At 37.4% G+C, this 21,583-nt stretch overlaps 4 protein-coding genes across 4 annotated transcripts in view; 2 read left to right on the top strand and 2 right to left on the bottom strand.

Annotated features, from left to right (window-relative positions):
- The window catches only part of LOC144643301 (uncharacterized), a 203,599-nt gene that overhangs the window by 34,450 nt on the left and 147,566 nt on the right, over positions 1 to 21,583 (bottom strand). The window lies entirely within an intron of this gene.
- On the top strand, positions 698 to 10,836 carry LOC144643300 (uncharacterized). The gene is made up of 10 exons (XM_078502504.1): positions 698 to 918; positions 2,546 to 2,818; positions 3,030 to 3,098; positions 3,787 to 5,782; positions 6,240 to 6,336; positions 7,277 to 7,358; positions 7,748 to 7,818; positions 8,386 to 8,484; positions 10,194 to 10,334; positions 10,429 to 10,836. The coding sequence occupies exons 2-10, from the start codon at positions 2,574 to 2,576 to the stop codon at positions 10,476 to 10,478; spliced, it is 2,850 nt and encodes a 949-aa protein (XP_078358630.1). The 5' UTR covers positions 698 to 918; positions 2,546 to 2,573; the 3' UTR covers positions 10,479 to 10,836.
- On the bottom strand, positions 12,715 to 14,883 carry LOC144643356 (small nuclear ribonucleoprotein G-like). The gene is given in 5 exon segments (XM_078502568.1): positions 12,715 to 13,037; positions 13,441 to 13,565; positions 14,217 to 14,239; positions 14,676 to 14,751; positions 14,754 to 14,883. Coding segments are annotated over 5 exon segments (405 nt in total). The 5' UTR covers positions 14,881 to 14,883; the 3' UTR covers positions 12,715 to 12,983.
- On the top strand, positions 14,815 to 19,599 carry LOC144643313 (DDB1- and CUL4-associated factor 17-like). Its single transcript, XM_078502516.1, has 2 exons — positions 14,815 to 16,113; positions 18,233 to 19,599. The coding sequence occupies exons 1-2, from the start codon at positions 14,957 to 14,959 to the stop codon at positions 18,651 to 18,653; spliced, it is 1,578 nt and encodes a 525-aa protein (XP_078358642.1). The 5' UTR covers positions 14,815 to 14,956; the 3' UTR covers positions 18,654 to 19,599.

The raw sequence follows: 21,583 nt of genomic DNA, 5'->3' as shown, positions 1-21,583 counted from the left end.
CGGCTGTCGTTTCTCTTTGCGCTTATAAAACACGGAATATCCCGCGTATTAACCACCCAAACATCAGCGCTAATAAAAAACGGAATATTCCGCGTATTAACCAATCAGCGCTTATAAAAATACGGAATATTCGGCGTATTAACCAATCAGCGCTTATAAAACACGGCATATCCCGCGTATTAACCAATCAGCGCTTATAAAACACGGAATATTCCGCGTATTGACCAATCAGCGCTTATAAAACACGGAATATTCCACGTATTAACCAATAAGTGATTATAAAACACGGCATATTCCGGGTATTAACCAATCAGCGCTTAAAAAACGCGGAATATTCCGCATATTAACCTATCAGTACATAAAAAACACGGAATATTCCGCGTATTAACCAATCAGCGCTTGTAAAACACGGTATCTTCCGCGTATTAACCTATCAGCGCTTAAAAAACACAGAATATTCCGCGTATTAACCTATCCGCGCTTAAAAAACACGGAATATTCCGCGTATTAACCAATCAGAGCTTATGAAACACGGAATATCCCGCGTATTAACCAATCAGTGCTAAGGAAACGTGGAATATCCCGCGTATTAACCAATCAGTGCTTATTATATGTGGAATATTCCACGTATCAACCAATCAGCGCTTCAAAAGAGGCAAACTACAGACTACACATTACAATGGAGGTTACATGAAGTACCAAGAGATAATCCAATATGGCGCCCAGATTTGACGTGAAGTAGCTTACGTGAGTTTGTTGTTTTTCCGTTGGATTTTTGGTACTTTCATCTTTGGAGAGCGATTACTCTTGTAGTTGCACCTTGATAGAACAGAGTTAAATCGATCAAAAGTCGAATTCTGATCGCTGGACAACTGAAGCTGATCGTTTGCACAGACGAGATGAACTGGCTTGACCGAGGTGAGGATTTTAGTGGTAACACTGGAACACAAAAGGCCACCCTGCGAGCAGAGCCTCTTTTAACTTCCCTACGGTTGAGATTTGGGAAGCAGTGGAAAAAGAAGGGGTTCTGCTCGCAGGGTGACAAAAGGCTTGTACATGTATATAAACTTAGCCGTTGGGATTTTTTAATAACAAAACATTTTTGTGTACGCTTTAGTTCAGTTATTACTCAATTGCTATTGATATTGTATGTGAACGCATGTAGTCGGTGAAGATTTAATGTTGCATCTTGACGGTGGCGGGCTTTTTATCTTTTTTCCTGCTTTTTACCTTTATACATTGTGAGGTTTTTTAATATCATTTATTTAATAAATTAAATGCAGTTAGTCAATACTTGCCTTTAGTGGAAACTCTCACAAATAGCTTACATGTTATGATATTTCAAATGAAACTATGAACACTGAAACGTCACTTTCAGGATGGCTTATTTTCCAGTAGGGCTTAAGCCCCAGCTAAACGACAATGCGAGTGGACACAAGACTTAGTTATCAAGTTGAACTTGCACTGAGTGGCCAAATGGTGAAAAACTTGTGCCAACTTGCGTGCAATTTGATCCCGACTAAAGTTAATGCAAGTCATCACAAGTCAACAAAAGTGCTGTCCTGGCCAAACAGAAACACAAATGGATGCAAGTTGAAAACTTTTTCTACTTGCGTCTCCATTTGGCCAGGTTTTTATATATATATGGTGGGGGTGGGGAGGGAGCTTGTTTTCAAATGGAAGTTTCCAAAAATCTCTGGGTTTCTATTTAGACTGAATACTGTGACTGAAATTTTTTGGTTGATACGAGAATACCACAGGTGAAACTCCTAAACATAACGATATGAAACCCATGAAAAGTCCTACAGTCACTCTGAGCATTTTCTTACAGCGTAAGATAAAAACAAGCCCTACAATAGGGGCTTATAATTGGAAAAGTCATATTTGTTTTTTGTAGGAGCTGTACTTAAATGTTACCCATGGGCTTATTCAGAAGGGCTTATTAATTTTCAGAAGGATTTTTGCATCTGATATTTTGGGGGCCTTATTTTTTTGTGCGGGAGGGCTTTAATTTTATTTAGCAATACTTCTAGTCACTTAATGTTACTGATAAGCCAAACTTGAACCTAACTGTTATTATATGGCATGTACTAAAACCCGAAACAATGAAACGAAACCACCGAAACGAAATGAGCAAAACGACCGAAACGAAACCACCGAAACAACCGAAACGAGCGAAACGAGATGAAATCACCGAAACAAGCAAAACCCATTACAAAAAATTGAGAGCTAACCGTAAACAGGCTAACCGGAGTGCATAGTAGGCTAACCTAAGTGAAACGTAGGCTAACCGGAGTGTATAGTAGGCTAACCGGGGTTTATAGTAGGCTAATCGGAGTGTAAAGTAGGCTAAACGGTGTGTATAGTACGGTAAGTGACGGAATTCTTGAAGTTTTGCTTGTTTCGGTGATTTCGTTTTGTATCGGCTGTTTCGGCGGTTTCGTTTCGCTCGTTTCGGCGGTTTCGGTCGTTTCGTTTCGGTGGTTTCGTTTCGTTGTTTCGGGTTTTAGTATATGCCTTATTATATTATATTTCTATGTTACAGGAAGATGAAGAATTGACAAAAGTGTCCAATGGTACTCCATTATGATGGCAGATACAGATCAGTTATCGAATGCAAATTCTTGGAGCAAGCAGAGGAAGAGTTAACAAAGTTTTGGAGTTCTTGTAGTGATAACAGTGTCCTGGTCTTTCCACCTCTGAGTGCTCGTTATCGCTTCCTCATTCACCAGCTTGTAGGAGCAGGATCCAGACTTCAAACAGTGTCTGTAGGACAAGGAAGGCAGAGGAGGACTGTAGTTTACTTTGCAACTGAAAGGTAATAGTTCTTATTGATTTGTTACCATTGATAATAATTTTGAAGCAGGTTGCAAAATAATGAAATTGCACTAAGATCATATTGCAGACGCACTTTCAGACTGCTCACAGCGAGAATTCACAGGTTATCTTTAAAATTCCATTTACTATAAATTTATATTTTATAATTTCATCTAACTGGCTTTTTGAAACTTAAACTTGGTTTATTTCAGAGAACCAGAAAAGATGGCACAGTCTCCTTCAACATCACAAAGGACATTTTTTGGAAGAGGGAGAGGCAGGTAATTATAAAAAAAATAATATTTCTAATTCTAATAGCATTAGGGTTACCTGCACTTACAATTTAAAAACTTGCAGTAAAAAGCTTTTTCTAACAACAGTTTGGACACCAACCCAAAAAAACTTCTCTACCCCCAATAGCCTGTTTGACATTTCTAGATTGTGTGAAATGGGTAAAATCAAACCAACTTGCAAGTTGCAAGTTGAGAATGCTACATGTAGCTTTAACTGACATGCCCTGGTACATGTAGGTCACATTAAAATTAAGTATCATTAAGTGGGCCAAAAGTTTGTCATGGAACAAGGCACTCAGTCATGTTTTTCCACCATATGTGGCTTCATTCCTGTTGTGTACCTAGTTATTAACAAACTGCCTATTAAGTAATCACAGTGTTACTGTAATTACACAACTACTTTTTTAAATAAATTGAAATTGAAATTTTTAATTTAAATTATTAAATCCTACCCCCACAATCCAATAATTGCATCAAACTTATCGGCTCTATACTCATGTTCTTCTCCAACCCTGTAGAAATATACCCTTGAGGTGCATTTAGGCTATTGGTGCTTTACCAAAATTTAGCATGTTTTTTGTTTCCTTATGTTTCTTCATGCTATACATTGTCTCGTTGTTGAACAAATTGTTATTTTTGAAGAATCTTTGAATGGCTCATGACTTCTTTGTTGTAGGCGGCCAAAACGACCCGACCAGGCGCTGTATGTTCCAGGGGCTCTAAGGCAAGCAAAGTTAAACCAGCTGAAACAAAACCCAGATACAGAAAGTTCAACAAATATTACTGAAAACAAAGAGATTTCCAATAGCAAACAAAATGATGATGATGTGGCCAGCACCATATTCACTACTCCAAAAGGCGGCCATGACTGTATCAAACCAGGTAATAGCAGCGTACATGAAGCTAAAATGGATGGATTTTCATACGACAATGTACTTTCTGTTTCTGAGAGAGCAGCTGATAGCATCACTGAGGGAACAGATAGTACCTCTTTTGATGCAAATGTACAACATAAAAATACATCATCACATCTTTCTGAACCCGTCAGTGAGAGATTGCAGAGTGATAACAAAGAACCAAATAGGGAAAATGTGGCGGAAGACAGTAGTGGTTCGGTGGTAGTAATATCTGTGAAATCTAGTGAGGCCCAGATCAAGGTTGAAGGAGATGAAAGAGTACAAATACAAAATACCCCATCACATCTGTCTGAGTCTGACAATGAGAGATTGCAGAGTGAAAACAATGAGCCAAACAGGGAAACAACCGCAGAAAATGATAGTGATTTGATGGTAGCAATATCCGAGAAATCTAGTAAGGCTCTTGCCAAAGAACCTGATGATAAACCACGGATCAGGGACAAAGGAGATGAAAGAGCTGTAAGAACTGAACAAAGTGTTATAAACGATGACCAAAGTTTACACATGGAGTCTAAAACAGAATCTAGCGCAGGTGAAAATGATCACAACAGAGATGTAGTTGTGAACTGTGGCATTTCTCAGACTCTGTCAACAACAGGTAATAATAGTGTGGATGAAAGTCTTTTAGCTGCTGCAGTTGAAAAATGTGATGACGCGAATGAGGAACCCTTAGTAGAAAACATATCTGTGCCAAGACAAAATCAAGAGATGGAAAGCTCTCAAACAAGTTGTGGAAGTGTCCCTACAATATTGCCTACAGAGGAATCAAACTCACTTGAAACTGAAACTCAGTCTTCTCAAGATGTCCCCGTACTAGAAGCAAATGGAGATACTATCTCCGTTGAACAAAATGTGGAAACTGAAGAGGAAACTGAGACAAAAGAAGCAGCTGATTGCTCACCTGTTGATGTTGTTAGTGATAGGAAGGTTGAACATGATGAAAGTTGGATTGAAAATAAGATCATGTTTTGGAATGATTCTGTGAACAAAGAAAATAGTGAAGTTTTAACCTGTACTATTAGTGGGGCATTTGACCACAAAGAAGAACAGGAACATGGTGTTGTGCATTTTGATGATGTTTCAGTATCTGAATTGTCTGGCAATCAATCAAAAGTGCTGAGGGAAGAAGTTATCGAAGAGACATCAATATGTGAAAACACGGTAAATTCTGAGAACAATCCTACACTCACTTTAGATGTTGTTAGACCACCCTCCTCAATTGATGATGACAATTTAGAAGCAGAAAGCAGTACATTAGGTCTTGGGAATTCAGTAAACATAACAAATGAAAAAGTTCAAGCGATGCCGGAAAAAATTGTGGATGTTCCAGAGTCGATGGTAACAGAATTAAGTGAAAATGTTGGTGAACTTGAAACAGAACAACAAAAACCATCTAAAAACAAGAAAAAAGTAAAGAAAGATAAAAGTAAAGACCTGAAGGAGGATAAAATAAAATTAAAAGAGAAGGGAGAAAAAAAGAAAAAGAAGGAAAAGAAAAGTGTGAAAGATAAAAATGACAAAGAGGTGAACATAGAATCTGAAATGCAAATCAGAAAGGAGAAAAAATCAAAGACTAAGGAACAATCTACCAAGCAACAGAGAAAGAAAGATCTGAGTGCTTGTGAAATAGATACTGGGCAAGAATTGACTGGAGAATCTTGCAGCAAAAATGATGATGATATTGATGATGATGACAACTGGGAATCTAATTTTGATGAGAGTGGAGATTGCCTTAATCCAGACTATTTGGAAGAGGTATGTTTTCTTTGGGCCATGTACCTTAAAACCTGCCCGGCAGACATTCAATCAAGCCATGTACCTGACGTGTAAATTCAATTTGATTCCTTGTATTAGGATCCTGTCTAGAACTTAATATAATACTGTTTAGTCTGGAAAGACAGGATTACAATGTATGTAACACCAGCCCAGTGTGCAAACACCTGTTATAATGGCCAAATGTAATGGACAAAGTTAACCTTAAGACAACATGGCTCTCAACAGTTCTCTTTATATCGCATGACCTGCAGGGTAACCTCTGGCCATTATAGAGTGGTTAAATAAATGCAGGGCTTATGTATAGGAGGTTGATAGTATGGATCTAAGCAACATCAGTTTAAAGAACTGTCCCTGCAGTAGTTACAGGAAATATTGATTATTAGCAAACGTTGCTTTTATGATTCTAATAAGCTGTCATATTGTTTTGTCTCATTAGCTATCAAGATTAACAGGAATATCAAATCCTGAGGTTCATAAGACTCAGTATGATTATTACTCTTTCAAGCCAAAGGACATTGAATTGGATGACGAAGGTTTGCCACAAAAGTATTATTGTTGTTAATGCAGAAAATGCACATAGTTCTGATTGTAAGTTGTGCTTGGCCATTGCATGCAATGTTGCAGAGAGTGGATACATGTTGAAATAAAAGTACTATAATGGCATAATCAGGCATAATGCAATAATTATCTTTATGATTTAGCAGTTTTCTGTCAACATCCATCTTATGACATGCTTAACAAACAACATGGATCGAAATCTGCCAATCACAGCCCACTACCATGACCTTCTGACCTTGTGGGCCCATTTGCATGAAACCAATGATGGAACACATCGGTTTTGATTGGCTCATTTCAAACAGCACGTCGAAAGACGATGTTGAAAGATGATGTCGAAAGATGGATGTAGAAAGATAGCTATGCACGCAACACCGAAAGCAGGTGTTAAAGTAAATTAAAAAAGTTTCAGTCACTTCGGTGACCGTCATCAGTTTTTTTAAAATCATTCATGAAGGTCACCAAAGTGACGGAAACGTTTTACATTTTTTGTTGAAATAACTAAAACGATTACTAACAACAATAAGTAGTAGATAAAATATGAGCGGGAGATCTGTATGGGCGTTTACAATGGCCTCGCCATTGTAAACGCCCATACAGATCGGACGCTAATATTTTATTCTACTTGTGAAATGAAAACAATAAACTGAATGCAAAGTATTGTTATGCGAATCAGTACAGATCTGTATCAAAAGTTAATGAATACTAATTAGCTGAGCAGGAGTTTGTATCAAAAGTTAATTCTCTTGTTTGATTTGTATTGGGGTTTACAGTTGTGTACATGTGATCTGAATACTGTGCTGGGATTGGTTTGCACCCTTATGAATAGTTAATGAATTTTAAATGTTAGTTACAACATTCTGCCATTTTAGTATATTCAGATTGACATTGACTTTATATGCTGAACATGTTCCACAGAGTTTGGGCACATTTTAGAAATCTACAACTTTTCTTCAGAGTTAACAACACAAGACTTGATGCAGGCTCTAAGCTCGTTCAGGTAATCACAATGCAGTCCACAAATTGTGCAACTTAAATTGCTGTTGAGTACTGATAATCACTTCAGTCCTACCCCGGTAATCTATTTGTTTTTAATTATTACTGATTGAATTACCCCACCACAACTAGCTTCTTCTAGTGTTTAAAAGGTGATACAATACAAAAAATAAAACACAAATAGTGGGTGCCAACAGCCAAATTAATATCATTATAAACTATTGGTCAGCTGGAATACCAAACATGACTTTTATGCACTACTATTGTACCTGTATCTGTTCTGAGCCAAAATAACCTTGAAAGTCAAAAGGCTTTTTTGTTTGTTTTCATTACACCATATTAGTTCAAATTGTAAGTGTTAAAATTAGTTACCCACCATCTTACTATTTTCAGGAGCAAAGGGTTTGACATCAAATGGGTGGATGACACACATGCCCTGGCAGTATTCGCAAGTCGTCTTGCAGGTTAGATTAATCTGCACCTGTCCAGTCAAAACAAGTTTTAAGTACTGACAGCAACCTCAGCTTCGGTCAACAAATTGTTCACTACATGTACTATTAAAATTCTGCCAATAAACCCAAACCCAGGGCTTATATCTGTTCAAAACTGTTTATTAATAAGGCTTTTTTTAATTATCAATAAGCTTATTATTAGTTTCTGTAATTAATATTACCGGTAATTATGTCTTAAAATTTAATGGTATAAGCTAGTTCCTCTTTTTTTATTTCTGATTAACTTCAAGAAGTTATTGAGGTGGTCAGGAGTTGACAATTTTGCCTCTCACAGTTCTTGCACTTTGACTGGCCAGTTCAAACAAAATCCATCACAAAGTTGTCAAAAAATTTCTTACGAAATAAAGTGTCAAAAAATTTGTAAAGTGGCAAAGGTACAACGTGAATGGAGCACTGTAAATATTTATGAATATATCTTTAAAAAGAAGTCTGGCAATCAGTAACTAGGAGTATTGAGATTGGGGACAAAAGAGTTTGCACTACTTTTTTTTAATTCATTTTATTGGATCCCATTAACAGCTCAAGATGCCATAAAGTTGTGCTCAGGTCCACTGATGAAACTCAGACCAGTCAGTGAAGGGACAACAGAGTCAAAGAAAAAAGCAAACTATTGCTTTGGTAAATGTTAGCTTTTTTCTGTGGACCGCAGGTTCACTAGTTTAAAAAAAAAGGAAAGCAAGCTCTCTCTTTTGCTACACTCTTGACTATTGTTAGAAGTGGTTTGTGTGATGTCCTAATGTTATTAGCATTTTGGACTTCAGACTGTGTAGGGCTCGAAAAACATCTTGTTTGGCCGTCTGGAACAAAAAGATTTTCCTGCTGGGCAAGTAACTTTTCATGCTTACTTGCAATTGCCTGATGGGCAGCCGGTCATCTGCTGATTAAATCTTAAAAAAGTAAACTAAGGCAAGCATGTAACTGCACTGAGCTAGTCAAATCTGGGAACTACCAGTACTTGTCTGAAGGCAAGCTTAAATTCAAGCTTGTTTCAAGCCTTGCTGAGTGTCCAGGTAGGGGAACAATTGTCATTACTCTCACAGTGCCTTATCCAGGTAATTCCTGGGGGGATAACCTAATCTTGTACCCAGATGTCTACTTACCACGGTAGTACATATCTGGTCAAGTGCGTTCAATTCGCCAATCTGATTGGTTGATGAACAGCTTCAGCATTTGCGCGTGGATGATGCAAACTTTGTTTCGCACGCGCGCACCGTGCGTTAGCTAGTAGGAAAATATTTGGTTTTAAAGGCTTTTCTACAAACGCATTGTGTTTTGAACGTTACTAATACGAATAAGCTATAGATACAGTTTGTAGTTTAAGCTTGTTAGAACAAAATGTTTTAAAATGACGATATTCGTGGGTTAAAAGATGGGCGAAAAACTTTGCAAATCTGACGTGTACTTGACGCGTACAGCTAGCTTGTACGCGTCAAACAAAGCGCGCGCTTTTTCCCACCGTTGAAGGCTGCTTTGAGTGTTTTAATTTATCAGCAAAAACACGACTGGCGGCTTTTTTCTTCCTCAACTCTATTTCAAGATTGTGTTACTTGTCTTTCCTTGTATGGGAAAGAGGTTTATTAGCTATTTACAGCGGCTAAGTGAGCTTTTCATCTACTAAATTGCCGAGCATGCGTAGTCGCGTTGTGTGTCACATTTCTGACACATTTGACGCGAGCAAAATCCGACTTTACCAGATGTTCTCTCCCAGGGTTGAGAAGATCTGAGTACGAGATTAGGGATAACCTGCAATGGACTTATATCCCTGGCCATCCAGTGGGGAGTAGCAGTACCATAAAGACTTGTGTATATAAGCCGCACTCATAGATAAGCCGCACCTCCAACTTTCAAGGTTGATTTTGAAAAAAAAAACTTAAGAAAATGCTGAGGTAAAGTAGTTGGTTTCTATTCACGATGAGATTTAATCATATGCATTTGCTACGTTAATCAACTCTCAAATACCTTTTGATGCTCGTCTTAACTCAAATGCCCAATTTCTTCAAATAGAGATGCTTTTTTGACAAGATGTTGTCTTCATTACAAAAGTCCATTGTTTCAAGAGAAATGGAGATTCGAGTTTTGCTGCTTAGTTAGCGAAGTTTTAATAAACTGCTTAAAAGATAAGCGGCACCCACAATTTTGAAAAATTTGAGCAAAAAGGTGCAGCTTATACCCAAGTCTTTACAGTACTTTGACACTTTCAAGACACACACCAGGATAGGCTCGAAGAGTATAAGCTTCTTTGGACTGCGCACAGACTTAACATTACCATTGTAATATACTGTAAGTAAACTGACAACATTACTGATTTAAGTGCTTGTTCTTTTCAGAGTTCCTGCAGCCCATCAGGGAGAGGCCACAGACCAGTAAGCTGCTAGCTGATAGGCTGGTAACAGGTGCTCTGGGAATGAGGTCAAAAATGACCAGGGAGGAGAGGGTCAAGGAAAGAGAAAAAATCAAGGAAGCAAAAAGTGAGAATGAGTTTACATCATGTTATTATGATTAGTTAGCCAGGGCAGTTTTTGACAACCCATAAAACTAAGAATGTTTTTCAATCTTTTGTAGACAAACGACAACAAGAGAAGATCCAGAAGGCCCAGATATGGGGAGACTGAAGTCACTAAATTCATAACTTTTAACATACTTTTTAATAATATATTATAATAAATTATTAATATAATCAGAAGCTTCTGATATAATAATTTATACTGGTATTTTCTTAAGTTTTTTTTTTGTCATTTTATTACACAGGCTATCCTTTTAAAGGCATTTTTATTTCCTTACATTCATGTCTTGTTAGGTAAATTATCATGTACATCCAATAAAATATCAGCAAGATCACAATATGGCTTTGACGTTTGATGGCATATTTTGGGTTTGGGTGATGTAATGGGTTAAAACAGGCTCACGTGGGAAGGGGACATGAGGGTTTGCAGTGTTGCTATTTTTTATGCTGTGTTGCAGTGATCTCAAACCCTACGGTGTGCGATGTTTGTGTTTTTAAACCTATGTACAGTGTTGTGTGAAATAAAATTTATTTGCGGTGTTACTGTTTCTTTTCTGACACTTGTCAGAACTAATTTAGCTCTCCCATGTACCGGTATTCAATTTGTGCAAAGTACAGCCAAATATTGTCTAGTTTATTTTTAATGCAATTTAGCTGCCAATCCCCAGCCGTTTTCGTTGATATGCACTTGAACCCAGACCAGCCAGCTGGCAAGAACTTCATGCTAGTTTACACTAGTATAGAGCACTTGTCATATATGGGTATCGGTAATAAATATATCTGTGTGATGGTGTTTCTTCAAATTTTCTTGTGGTGTTGCGGTGTTCAGGGAACCCAAAGACCCCCTTATATAGTTACCTTTTTTATTATATATATAAAGGCTCTGGCATGCTTACACTCTATTTCTTTACAGACCTTTTTTGAGAGGAGAGGGAGGGCACATAATAGTAAAAGTAATGATATGAAAGGTTTTTATTATAGCAGTTTATTATTCTGTTGATAGCCGCCCACAGAAATTTGTGTTCTAAAACAATATTACCTTACCCTAATAATAGACCCTTTGCATAAATGGCGTCTGAATTTGAATAACAATACATATACATCCCAAGCCTCACGTTCACGTAAAAAAATCCTTTGTTAAATAACATCCACACAAGGCTACGGATGTACATAGTATTGTTATTCAAATTGGGGCGCCATTTATGCAAAGGGTCTATGAAGTCTGGCTTATACTACTAAAATCACCAAACTGTGGAATGGGCCCAAATTTTTATATCGCTGCCCCACCCAACCTCGTTCCCGGAGTCTCTCCCACTTTCATTGACAAAATCCAGAAAATGCATGTGGCTTGTGTGCTGCATCTTCTTGTGGCCACTGTTGTTGATAGTTACTTGCTTGAACCGCACTGGAAAAATGATCCTGATGAAACATTTTTTGTAGCAATAAGATAAAGTCTGCCCGCCTTTTTCAAGACGAGTACAAAACCTCATCAATGCATATGGGTAACTCGTGATAACACCCCTTTAATAGCTTTAGTTCACTAGCATAGTAATACATAACAACCCTCCAAGTTTATGTTTTGCCTTGGTGGCCATTTGGCCACCAACTTCCAGTGAAAAATTTCAATCATTTTTCTCAATTTTATTCGCCAGGCTGGCGACTTCGGTTCCAATTTAGCCACCAGCTCCAAAATTTTAGTCGCCATGGTGACTTGAATAGTCTTAACTTGGAGGGTTGTATAACAAAACTAAACAACAACTATTGATGTCAAATTCTGTGGATGAATACAAGCGTTGTGAAAACAATGTGTTAAATGGCTTGGGGTACCTGTGACTGGAATTGTTTGTAAACCAACCACAGTTTACAGCAGTTACAGGTGAAAATAAGAGATGAGATTTTTCTGGATGTCCATGAAAGTACCGTAATAATTCGATTTAGCGCCCAGGCGCTTATTTACTTTTGGCACCTCGAGGGAGGGCGCTTATTCGGCGGGCGCTTTTCGGGACAGGGCGCTTATTTATTGAGAAACAACAAATATCTAAATAAAGAAACTGTAACAGTAGAAATGTTAGTTCAGTTACTTTTAAAATAATTGTTCATTTTAGCAGTAAATAATCATGAACTGTACGGCGAACGGTGAGGAGTTTATCTAGTGGTCAATGACTTCAGTATGGGCAGTTATCCACAATAAGGACACTTATTAGAAAGGGGTGCTTATAAGAACGGAGGCGCTAATTAGAATGGGGGCGCTTATTGGAATAGGGGCGCTTATTTACAAAAACACATTCGAAGGGGGCGTTTATTGGGAAGGGGGCGCTTATTTGAAGGAGGGCGCTAAATCGAATCATTACGGTACTTTATTTTATTTTTTAATAATTTCACATAAGCTAAGGCATACAGTTATTTTGCACATTACAAGACTGTCTAAAAAATGTCCTGTCTGTTGCAGACCATAATGACAACACATTCTCTCAAGTGCGAGAATAACCAAGTAGGAAAATACAATAATATCACTTGCACACAAAAAAGATATTTACAAGCAGTGAGGATTTACAGAGAAAACAAAAAAAGCAAATGTACAAAAAAAGCTAGCGACATTTATCCATGTATTTTGTCATAATATTCTGTCGAGTGCTTCCATTATTACAATGCTGTTTCCTCTGATCACCTACAAAAAAATAACAAAAATAATCATGTTAATAATACAGCTCAGGCTACAGTCTTATACAGTCCTTACAGTTTCTTATAGCAGCTGCAGAAATGTAAAACATCATCCAAAACCACTTTATTGATATATGCCACTTTCCATGATTTCTCCAACTACAAAATGATACTTTTGTTATAAACTGAGTGTCATAAGCTACATGTATGCTTGACTTTTTTCGCCAAATTAGTATTATTATAGAGCTTTAATACCACATTCATTTTTCAACTGACCGAACTTGTATGATTGATATCAACCATTAATTAATGAAAGAGAAACCCCTGTTAGTAGGGAATCTAAGTCCTGTTAGTAGGGCATCTAAGTGCTACCCTTCTCACTCAGCTCAATTTAAGTTGTTATTACATACCACCATTCCAATTTGATGTTTCTCCTGTGCCGACACTTCCTCTACAGCTTCATCCAGCACAAGGTTCATAAAGGGATCAAATCCTCGCAAAACTCCTGTCACATGTCGACCACCATTGAGTTTCACTGGGCAGAAAGAAAAATTTTAGAAGCACAGAATGAAATTTCATGTAAGAAAAAGCATTTTTTCATAGTCTGATCAGAGCTTGATAATTTTAAATTCCAGTTTGTTCTTCAGACAAGCCACTCTTAAAAAGTTTGCTTTCCCGAGACAGTTACATGCTTCCCTAACTTTACTTTTTGTTTAAAATGCATAATTTAGTTCCCAGTCAAAACTGTGTTCAGGGTTTTTGTTGAGATTTTAACTAAGTAGCCAGACATTTCTGAAAAATAGATGCTTGGCACTTGAAGGGAGGTCCAGGGCATTCATTTCCTGGCATTATGAACCCTTACAGCTGACCAACGTCACCTTTTTTGGCAGCCAGTCCTAAGCTGACCACTGAAATAGATGGCAAAGCCTTGCAGAGTAACCGGCTATGTTTTCTGACTGCCAGCTCTTAAATACAGCCAGTTGGAATCTGTTTGTTTTGTGTTGCCTGAGATAAAAGCATTGTGCTAGGATCAAAGGCCTACACTGATAATAATCAACAAGATAGAGTTGAAGAAGCTCTTGTCTAAACCATCATCTCTCAACTTTAGCCAACTCTTGTTAAATCCCAGCTAATATAAGCTTTCTATGTTTATATGTAGTAGCTAGGTTGGTTGTTGTGTACTCACATGATAATCTCTTGTCCATGTATCTGAAATAAAACAAAAATGCATTATCAGTTTAAGTCTTTCAGGCAGCTACTTTGAAAAAAGATTTTAACTAACATGTTTAGTTCTAGATTTCAAGGGTATCAGTGAAGAAAGCTGTCAAGCTGCCGCAGAAATGTACACAGTACAGCTTGTTCCAAATCATGATTACAAAAGCAGAGCTTCTGCTCAACAAAAGCAACATGCTGCAAAGATGTACTACAGATCAGGTCGTGAAAATCCGTTGAAAGCTATTTCAGCCATTTGATAGAGAGATCAGAATAGAACTGAGGCAAACGATTGATATACAAAGCGTGCATCTCTGCAACAACTCGGGATCCTCTACATATCATCTCACCGGTGCATTTAACGACGCGATTTGACAATTCTGGCCAAAATAACCTCAAAACACACTAGATAATTTATAAAAGGAATGCTCACTTCTTTAACTCGGGTGGATGGGTCTTACTCATGGCTGATTTCAGAGATTTTTTCAAACTATCCTCTCTTCTGTTTTCTCTTTTGCAGAACGTTTACCGACGTTCTTGAGCCGACAGTTCTCTTGTTTCGCGGTACTCCTTTGCTGCACTAGGTACGTCATATAACTACAGTCAAAACAACCGTTGTAGTTCACGCGCCAAGGCATGGTCAGACTCTAAAAGAGTTTTTGGGTTTTTTGGCGTTAATAATATTGAAGATTGTGGCATTTTTTCTCCCTTACGATGAACACGACATGTGGTGTCTACCACAACCTTCCTTTTCGTCGAAAAAACGCGAGTAGAAGCAACGTTTGCTATCAAGTTCTACGTAGATCGCTAAATGGCCATGGTTCAAGTCTTCGAAGAGATTTGAAAATCATTCGATCTTTGGTACAAAAAGAAGGCTCCAAGTTTTGTGAAGTCTGGTGCAAAAGCACTAAACATCCTGTTGGATTTGACAGTCAACACTTGTTTTTCGACAAATTCAGAACGTGCTACACCAGTTTTGGTTTGGATGGGAAACCAGAGCTCCTTTACCAACTCTCTGCTTGTGAAAATTCTAAAAAGATCGAGTCTGCTCTTGTGTTTGAGAGCCCTGTGGATCAGCAGTCATATCTGAATTGTACCAGATCAGAAGGCTATAAACCCTGTTTAATTGTTGTCACGGCAGATGGCTGGCTGATTCGTCACGATTTAAACACTGGACGAGTCTTGCAGAAAGTGTACTTGTCAAAACAGTACAGATTCAAACACATCCTTTGGGAGTCGGATTTGCAGAGGATTGTGCTTAAATCTGTGCACTTCTGCAATCAGAGCCGACCTTTGATGTTTTTGTCTATTTTCTTGATGGCACCATTACAGTTCCTAGCCCTTATGCCAATAGAAAAATCCATATTTGGCCATGATATTGTTGATGCTGCCGCAAGCAATGGGTTTGTAGTTATCATGCATCATTCAAATAAACTCAGATTTTACAACCTGTGGGAAATCATAGAAAACTATAGCTTTACCACTGAGTTGGGTAAAAAATTTGGAGCATTGCCGTCTGATGATGCTCGTCAAGAAACATATTCTTCGTCATTGGACAGAAGCCTTGATCCATTTATCGTAGGAGATCATCCACATGGGCTTCCAGTCAATGTATCATTTACGTCAAAGCCTGTTGTCTTGTTTGAGATTTGTAGCAATCAGCATGTTATCTCATTCGGGGGACACCCATGGCATTACATTTCTTGTCCACAGTCCCACAGCAGTGTATTTCATGTTTCTTCAGTGAAAGACTTGAAGCTGGCAAAGAGTGGAATATTGGAAATGGATATGTTATCTGTCGAACCAGACCAGGCTTATTTCCATGCTGACAATAGTGGTCGCATTCTTCATATTGGTCCTCGTGAAATCAAGTAAGATGGGTCTATCTAAAATAGCTGGAACATTGTTACAGAAACAAAATTATGTTTCCCAGCTTATCTACATATCAGCAAAATGCTGTTTCCTGGAAACAAGAAAATTGTTTTTGAACACAAGCTGAGAGGGTCAGAAAGGGGGGGGGGGTGTCGTGCACGGTTCACAGGAATTAAAATCGAAAATTCACGGTTCACGGGAATTAAAACAGACTTTTCACGAATCAGGCACAATTCAGCATTTGATTTGATTTTTCACCTATATAGTACTACAAAACGGACGTGTCAACCATTTTGAATTATGGCATACGCATTTAAATTATTTTTCTTTTCCACAGCTAAATGGTGTAGTCTACACAAAAAAGAACTGGTAACACTTTTTTTACTTTCTAAAATTCATAAGTTGTTCAGAATTCAATTTTTGTAAATATTTGCCATCGGATTCCCATACAAACACTGTAATTTCTACACACTTTGCCTACTCGTCAAAATGGCGTCGAAAACCGTGATAAGGCCTATTGACTTGACTGACATACGTTACTACTACACACATTGAATATTTTACGAAAAATGAGCTATCGAGAGCTAATTATACACCTTGTTCACGAATCTTGAAAAATAAATTAGTTATTTTACAAATCACTGTAGTACTTTCGTTCATGGATCACGGGAAATAAAATCTTTCTTTCACGATTCACGGCAATTAAAAATAGGTGTTCACGCTTCACGGAAAACCCCCTTTCTGACCCTCAGGTGAACTGGGAAAAAATTTGTTCTCACAGCAGAATTAAGTTTAGCCAGGCCCTAACCTAATTTATTAGGCAGGGGTATTTATTTAAGTTAATGTTTTTAAGTTAATGAGTCGAATGTATAGGCAATGAGCACAAAGACAATACACAACGCAGTCAGCTAAACACTATCAGGGTGGAAAAGAAGAGACCACTGAGGAAAAAAAATCAACCAAGTACTATATCTTTGTTTAGAAGCTGACTCAACCCCAGTCGTCTTCATATAGCATGCAGCAAAGGGAGAGAAGCCTGCGAGGTGGCATGGGGAAGCAGGGGAAAGATGGCTTGTGCTCCCTTTCTCAGTACCCATCTCTCCCTGTGCTGTATGAAGTATGAAGAGGACTGGGGATGAGTCAGGTTTAAGTATAAAAGTCAGAAAATCAAATGCTATAAGAACCTTACAATAATTTATAGCAGCAAGAGTTGTATTTTATTTAGCCCATAACATGGTCCCTTTGAACTATCCACCCTGATTATGTTTTAGCCGAATAAACAGATAGACAGATAGGCGCTTCTGCAATACCCTTGCCGTGTCTTGAGTACAGTACCATCTCTCCTGTTTTTAATCTCAACTGCCCATATTATATCCATGTTGCTTCACAAAGTCTGAGTGAAGCAAGGTTGTAGTTTCCCATAATTATTCGGTTGTTGCCTCAGCCATTTTCCTTACCTTTTTGTTGTTTTTGATATTCCATGCTCCATGTGTAAGGTCTCTTAGGTTGCCAAAAGAGAGTCAGCATTGTAGTTTCCTTTTGCCTTTTTCAGCAAAAAATTGTACTGGTGTTGTTTTCTGATATTATTATAATTAAAGAGCTGTTCTACAATACAGGCAATAGATTACTGTAAAATTTCAGTTACAAGCCCTTGGCTTATACAACTTCATGAGCGGTTTGGAGTGGGCTTATAAACAGAGAGGCTTATATCCAGGGGGCGTTTAAGTGGAAAAAAAGTTTCGTAACGAGCCACTGCAGTGTTGATCAAAATATGTTTTTAAATTAAAAAGTCATAATAATTAAAGCACTTAGCCCTGTTCAGTACTTACTGTCATCCAGCAAAAAAAGGGGGGGCTTATAACGTAAACCAGATGTATTGTTTTGTTTCCAGGTAGATGGGCCTATAACCAGGTGGGGCTTATAAGTTGGGGAGGGGGGAGAGGGGCATATAACCCAAATTTTATGGTTTGTCACATGATTAACTTTGAACTTTCAAAAGCTGAAACCAGAATTAAAAAAACAGCTTGAGATTTTTAAATGAGATTCTCATTTCTTAAAGCTGAATTTAGACTTTGACCATGTTTGACTGTAAGCTTTGTTTGTTCTGTTTGTCAACAGATGCTTGAAGCTATGCCAGTTAGAGACATCAACATTTGAACTGAGAAACTGTTTTGCCTTAAACCTTAACAAGGAGAAAACCTGCTCAGAAACAGTGAAATTTACTTCTTCTGGTCGAGAAATTAAAGCAAGAAAAGATCAAGTATTCAACAATCCAGGCTTTGAAACAGTTTTAGATGTGGACTACGAAGATGAACTTGATGTCCTGGTGGTACTTTCATCAAATGGTTCAGAGGACACACCTTGTGGGGTAATAGGACTTTATGACAATCAAACAGGAAAATTAATTCATGAAGTCACCATCGATAATTGGAAACAGGATGCCGATCATTCCATAATGATGGAAAAAGACACGATAGTTCATATTACAAAGGACTGTTCCAGGAAGTTTTCCTGTACTGTCTTCAGACTCAGCCCTTGAGAACTTATTCTTCTCTTTAAGTCTGAGTCCAAGTGGATGAAACCTGGTGCGTGACCATCAATAAAATTAAATTTTTCAGCAGTACTTCAGATGTGGTCAGGTACTGTTTATACACACATCAACAATCCGTAAAATAAAACACTCGATCTAGCGCAAAATTCAGTGTTGTTTTCTGTGATATAGCAAAAAAATTTGTGGTAGAAAATAATATTTAAGATTTCTATGGCATAAATTAACATGTAAATATGACCAAATGCGCCTTACAAATATATAGAAAAAAAATATTAAAAAATAAAAATACTAAGAATATAAGAGTTTTAAAAACTAGCTATTTACAATAATGTACATATGACATATGACTTTTTGATGAAGAAGATGGGCTGATGCCGTCAGCTGTTCCATGAGACGCGATTGAAACAGAATACAAAGTTATTTTGAGGAAACTTTTCCCACCTATGCACCGAGTAAATTTTGCATGTTCGAGCTAGATCCTGTCCCAAGAAAAAATATAAACACATGAACAAGTCAAATGTGGAATGCCAGAGGCAGCTGGCAGCTTTTTTCTCCTGTCATTTCTATGGTCGAGGTGAACATACACGTTCTATATCTGTAAACACAACTAAAACCGCTCGGAGGTCCTAAAAAGGGCCTGGAAACGGAAGATTCATTCAAATGGTAAGAAAATTTCCAACGGTTCGTACCAACCGGAATAAAAAGACTACCCTCAAAACGTAGTCCACAATTTCCGTTCGGATTTTCAGGAAAATTACTTTTCCATTTGACTTTCAACCAAAATTTCCGGGGTTTTTGGCTAAATGGTAAGCACCCCAAGTAAGAGGTGAAACCAACTGTTGTGACAATTTGTTCCATTGGCATAAATGGAGAATGCTCTAGTTTCATCTTCCTTTACTAGTTATAAAGGAATAAAATTTTGTGTTGGCACATACACATTTGTGTTCCTTGTTTTCTGTTGCATCCTTATTTTTATGTTGTCAGTTTCAGATGTTTCCCCTAAGTCCCAAGTAATGAGATGCAATCTACAGATTGTCAACAGATCAACTACAAATTAATCAACAAACAAACAGTGCCTTACTTTGCTCAAATTATTTTAAGAGTCAAGTCTCTGTTACAATTTATTGCTACATTACTGTAGCATTAACAAATCAACTTACTGTTGCTTTTGCTGTTTGTATGGATAGTATGGATCGATCATGAGACAGCTTTGACAAATCATGTCCAGTTCATTCATTCAGTTGTATATATTGGACAAAAGCGTGGTTACAATGTGCTACCAACAAAAAAATCTGTGGTTAAATCCCTAGCGTGTGACCATTTAAATAAAAGCTATTGAGCAGTACTTTCTTTAAATAAAAATTGTTGAAGTTTACAATAAAATGAAAAAAATCTGCAGCATTGTTGGAAATCAAAATAATGACCTCTGCAATACTGGTACGGTGCATGTTTTATAACTGCAAAGATCACCCCAACAAGTACTGATATTCTGTGAAAAGTAATCCCGGGGGGGGCCAAGGGGGGGGGGAAAAAAAAAAAAAAAGGGTCCAAAAAAAAAAAAAAAAAAAATTTTTTTTTTTTTTTTTTTTCCCCAACCAAAATTTTTTTCCGAACCAAAAAAAAACGAAATTACACCCCTAACGAGCGCGGCCCCCCCCCGTTCATTTGGGGGGCCCCCCCTCCCCGGGAAAGTAATATCTACTGTAAACAATATTTGACTTCTGCCATCTTATAACAAGTAATTTCTTGCTTTAAAATGGCAAAATCTTTGATAGTAAAAAGGCTTTTAATTAATTTACAAAAAAAAAATGATTAGATCCTTTTTGTTGTAAAACAATTTATTTTAAAAGAACGTTTTGGGATAGAAATATGGAAAATAAGTTAACACTTCATTTAACAAGGGTGCACTAAAATAGCATAAAAAATACTAACAAACCAGTGGCCTTCTAAAATTATTTACAATAAAATATAAAAATACACTAGAATACGAATATTAAAATTATGGATAAACTATGAGACATTATAACGAATAAAAAATACAAGAAATACGAGATGAAATATTTAAAGGGGTAAAAGTGTAACTAATTTACAGCCTGATAAAAGGATTTAAAAGCTGCTGTTCTTTAAAAATTCTCTTCCAAAGAGAGTTCCTAAAAGATTAAAGAGTCGTTTTTTACCGAATGGTAATGAGGTTATGTTATGGGCCGCATTTTCTCACTCGAACACTCACTCACTCACTCACTCGATTCTGATATCAAACCGCAATTAATTTATCATTAAACGAGAAACGTGCTGATGGAAAGGTCTTTTAAACGCATTCAGCACATGTCAATCAGAAACAAATTATTCTTCAACCTCGTTCCAGGGTCTCTCTCTTTCAGGGCAGTAAACTGAATTTCACAAAACAAATCGAAAGAGGATCACTTACACTTATCCTCTGGTGATAAAAGAGAATAGAATTCGCTCAACGAAGCCTCAGAGCATAGGCTAACAATGACCCATTCACGTAAGAAAACATTCAAAGACGCGTTTTAGTAAACACAACATTCATGCACGTTTTTGTTTCGCGTCACATCATCTTTGTGTCACGTCATCCGTTCTTCATCTTTTTGAGTCGTGCAAAAACGCGCATCTTTCTCTCAAATTTTATTCGCTGCTTAAAATAACGCTATACGTGCTGGCAGAAAAGTAAACATATTTAAAAAACAAATTTACTTGATGCTTAAAAGGATCAAAGGTTACACTTAAATATTTTTGTGATGAAATAGAATTCGCGCTACGAAGCCTGAGAGCACGAACCATCAATGATGCAATTCCCATGGAAAAATAAAACATTCACAGGGAAATAAAGTGATATTGTGTTACATTATTAAACGCTTATTTGAAGAAAAAAAGCTATCAATGACCCATTCACACAA

This window comes from Oculina patagonica, chromosome 2, assembly GCF_052425735.1.
Source record: "Oculina patagonica isolate OP01 chromosome 2, crgOcupat, whole genome shotgun sequence".
Lineage (NCBI taxonomy): Eukaryota > Metazoa > Cnidaria > Anthozoa > Scleractinia > Oculinidae > Oculina > Oculina patagonica.
Note: the sequence above shows the minus strand (reverse complement) of the source record. Positions and strands in the feature narration are given on the sequence as shown.

What these genes read in the sequence shown, in the direction of transcription:
- LOC144643300 (XM_078502504.1), top strand. Translation starts at nt 2,574, where the DNA reads ATGGTACTCCATTATGATGGCAGATACAGATCAGTTATCGAATGCAAA. An exon ending in ATCCAGACTATTTGGAAGAG is followed by an intron (nt 5,783 to 6,239) that starts GTATGTTTTCTT and finishes TTGTCTCATTAG; the next exon opens with CTATCAAGATTAACAGGAAT. An exon ending in AAAAGCAAACTATTGCTTTG is followed by an intron (nt 8,485 to 10,193) that starts GTAAATGTTAGC and finishes TGTTCTTTTCAG; the next exon opens with AGTTCCTGCAGCCCATCAGG.
- LOC144643313 (XM_078502516.1), top strand. Translation starts at nt 14,957, where the DNA reads ATGAACACGACATGTGGTGTCTACCACAACCTTCCTTTTCGTCGAAAA. An exon ending in ATTGGTCCTCGTGAAATCAA is followed by an intron (nt 16,114 to 18,232) that starts GTAAGATGGGTC and finishes GTTTGTCAACAG; the next exon opens with ATGCTTGAAGCTATGCCAGT.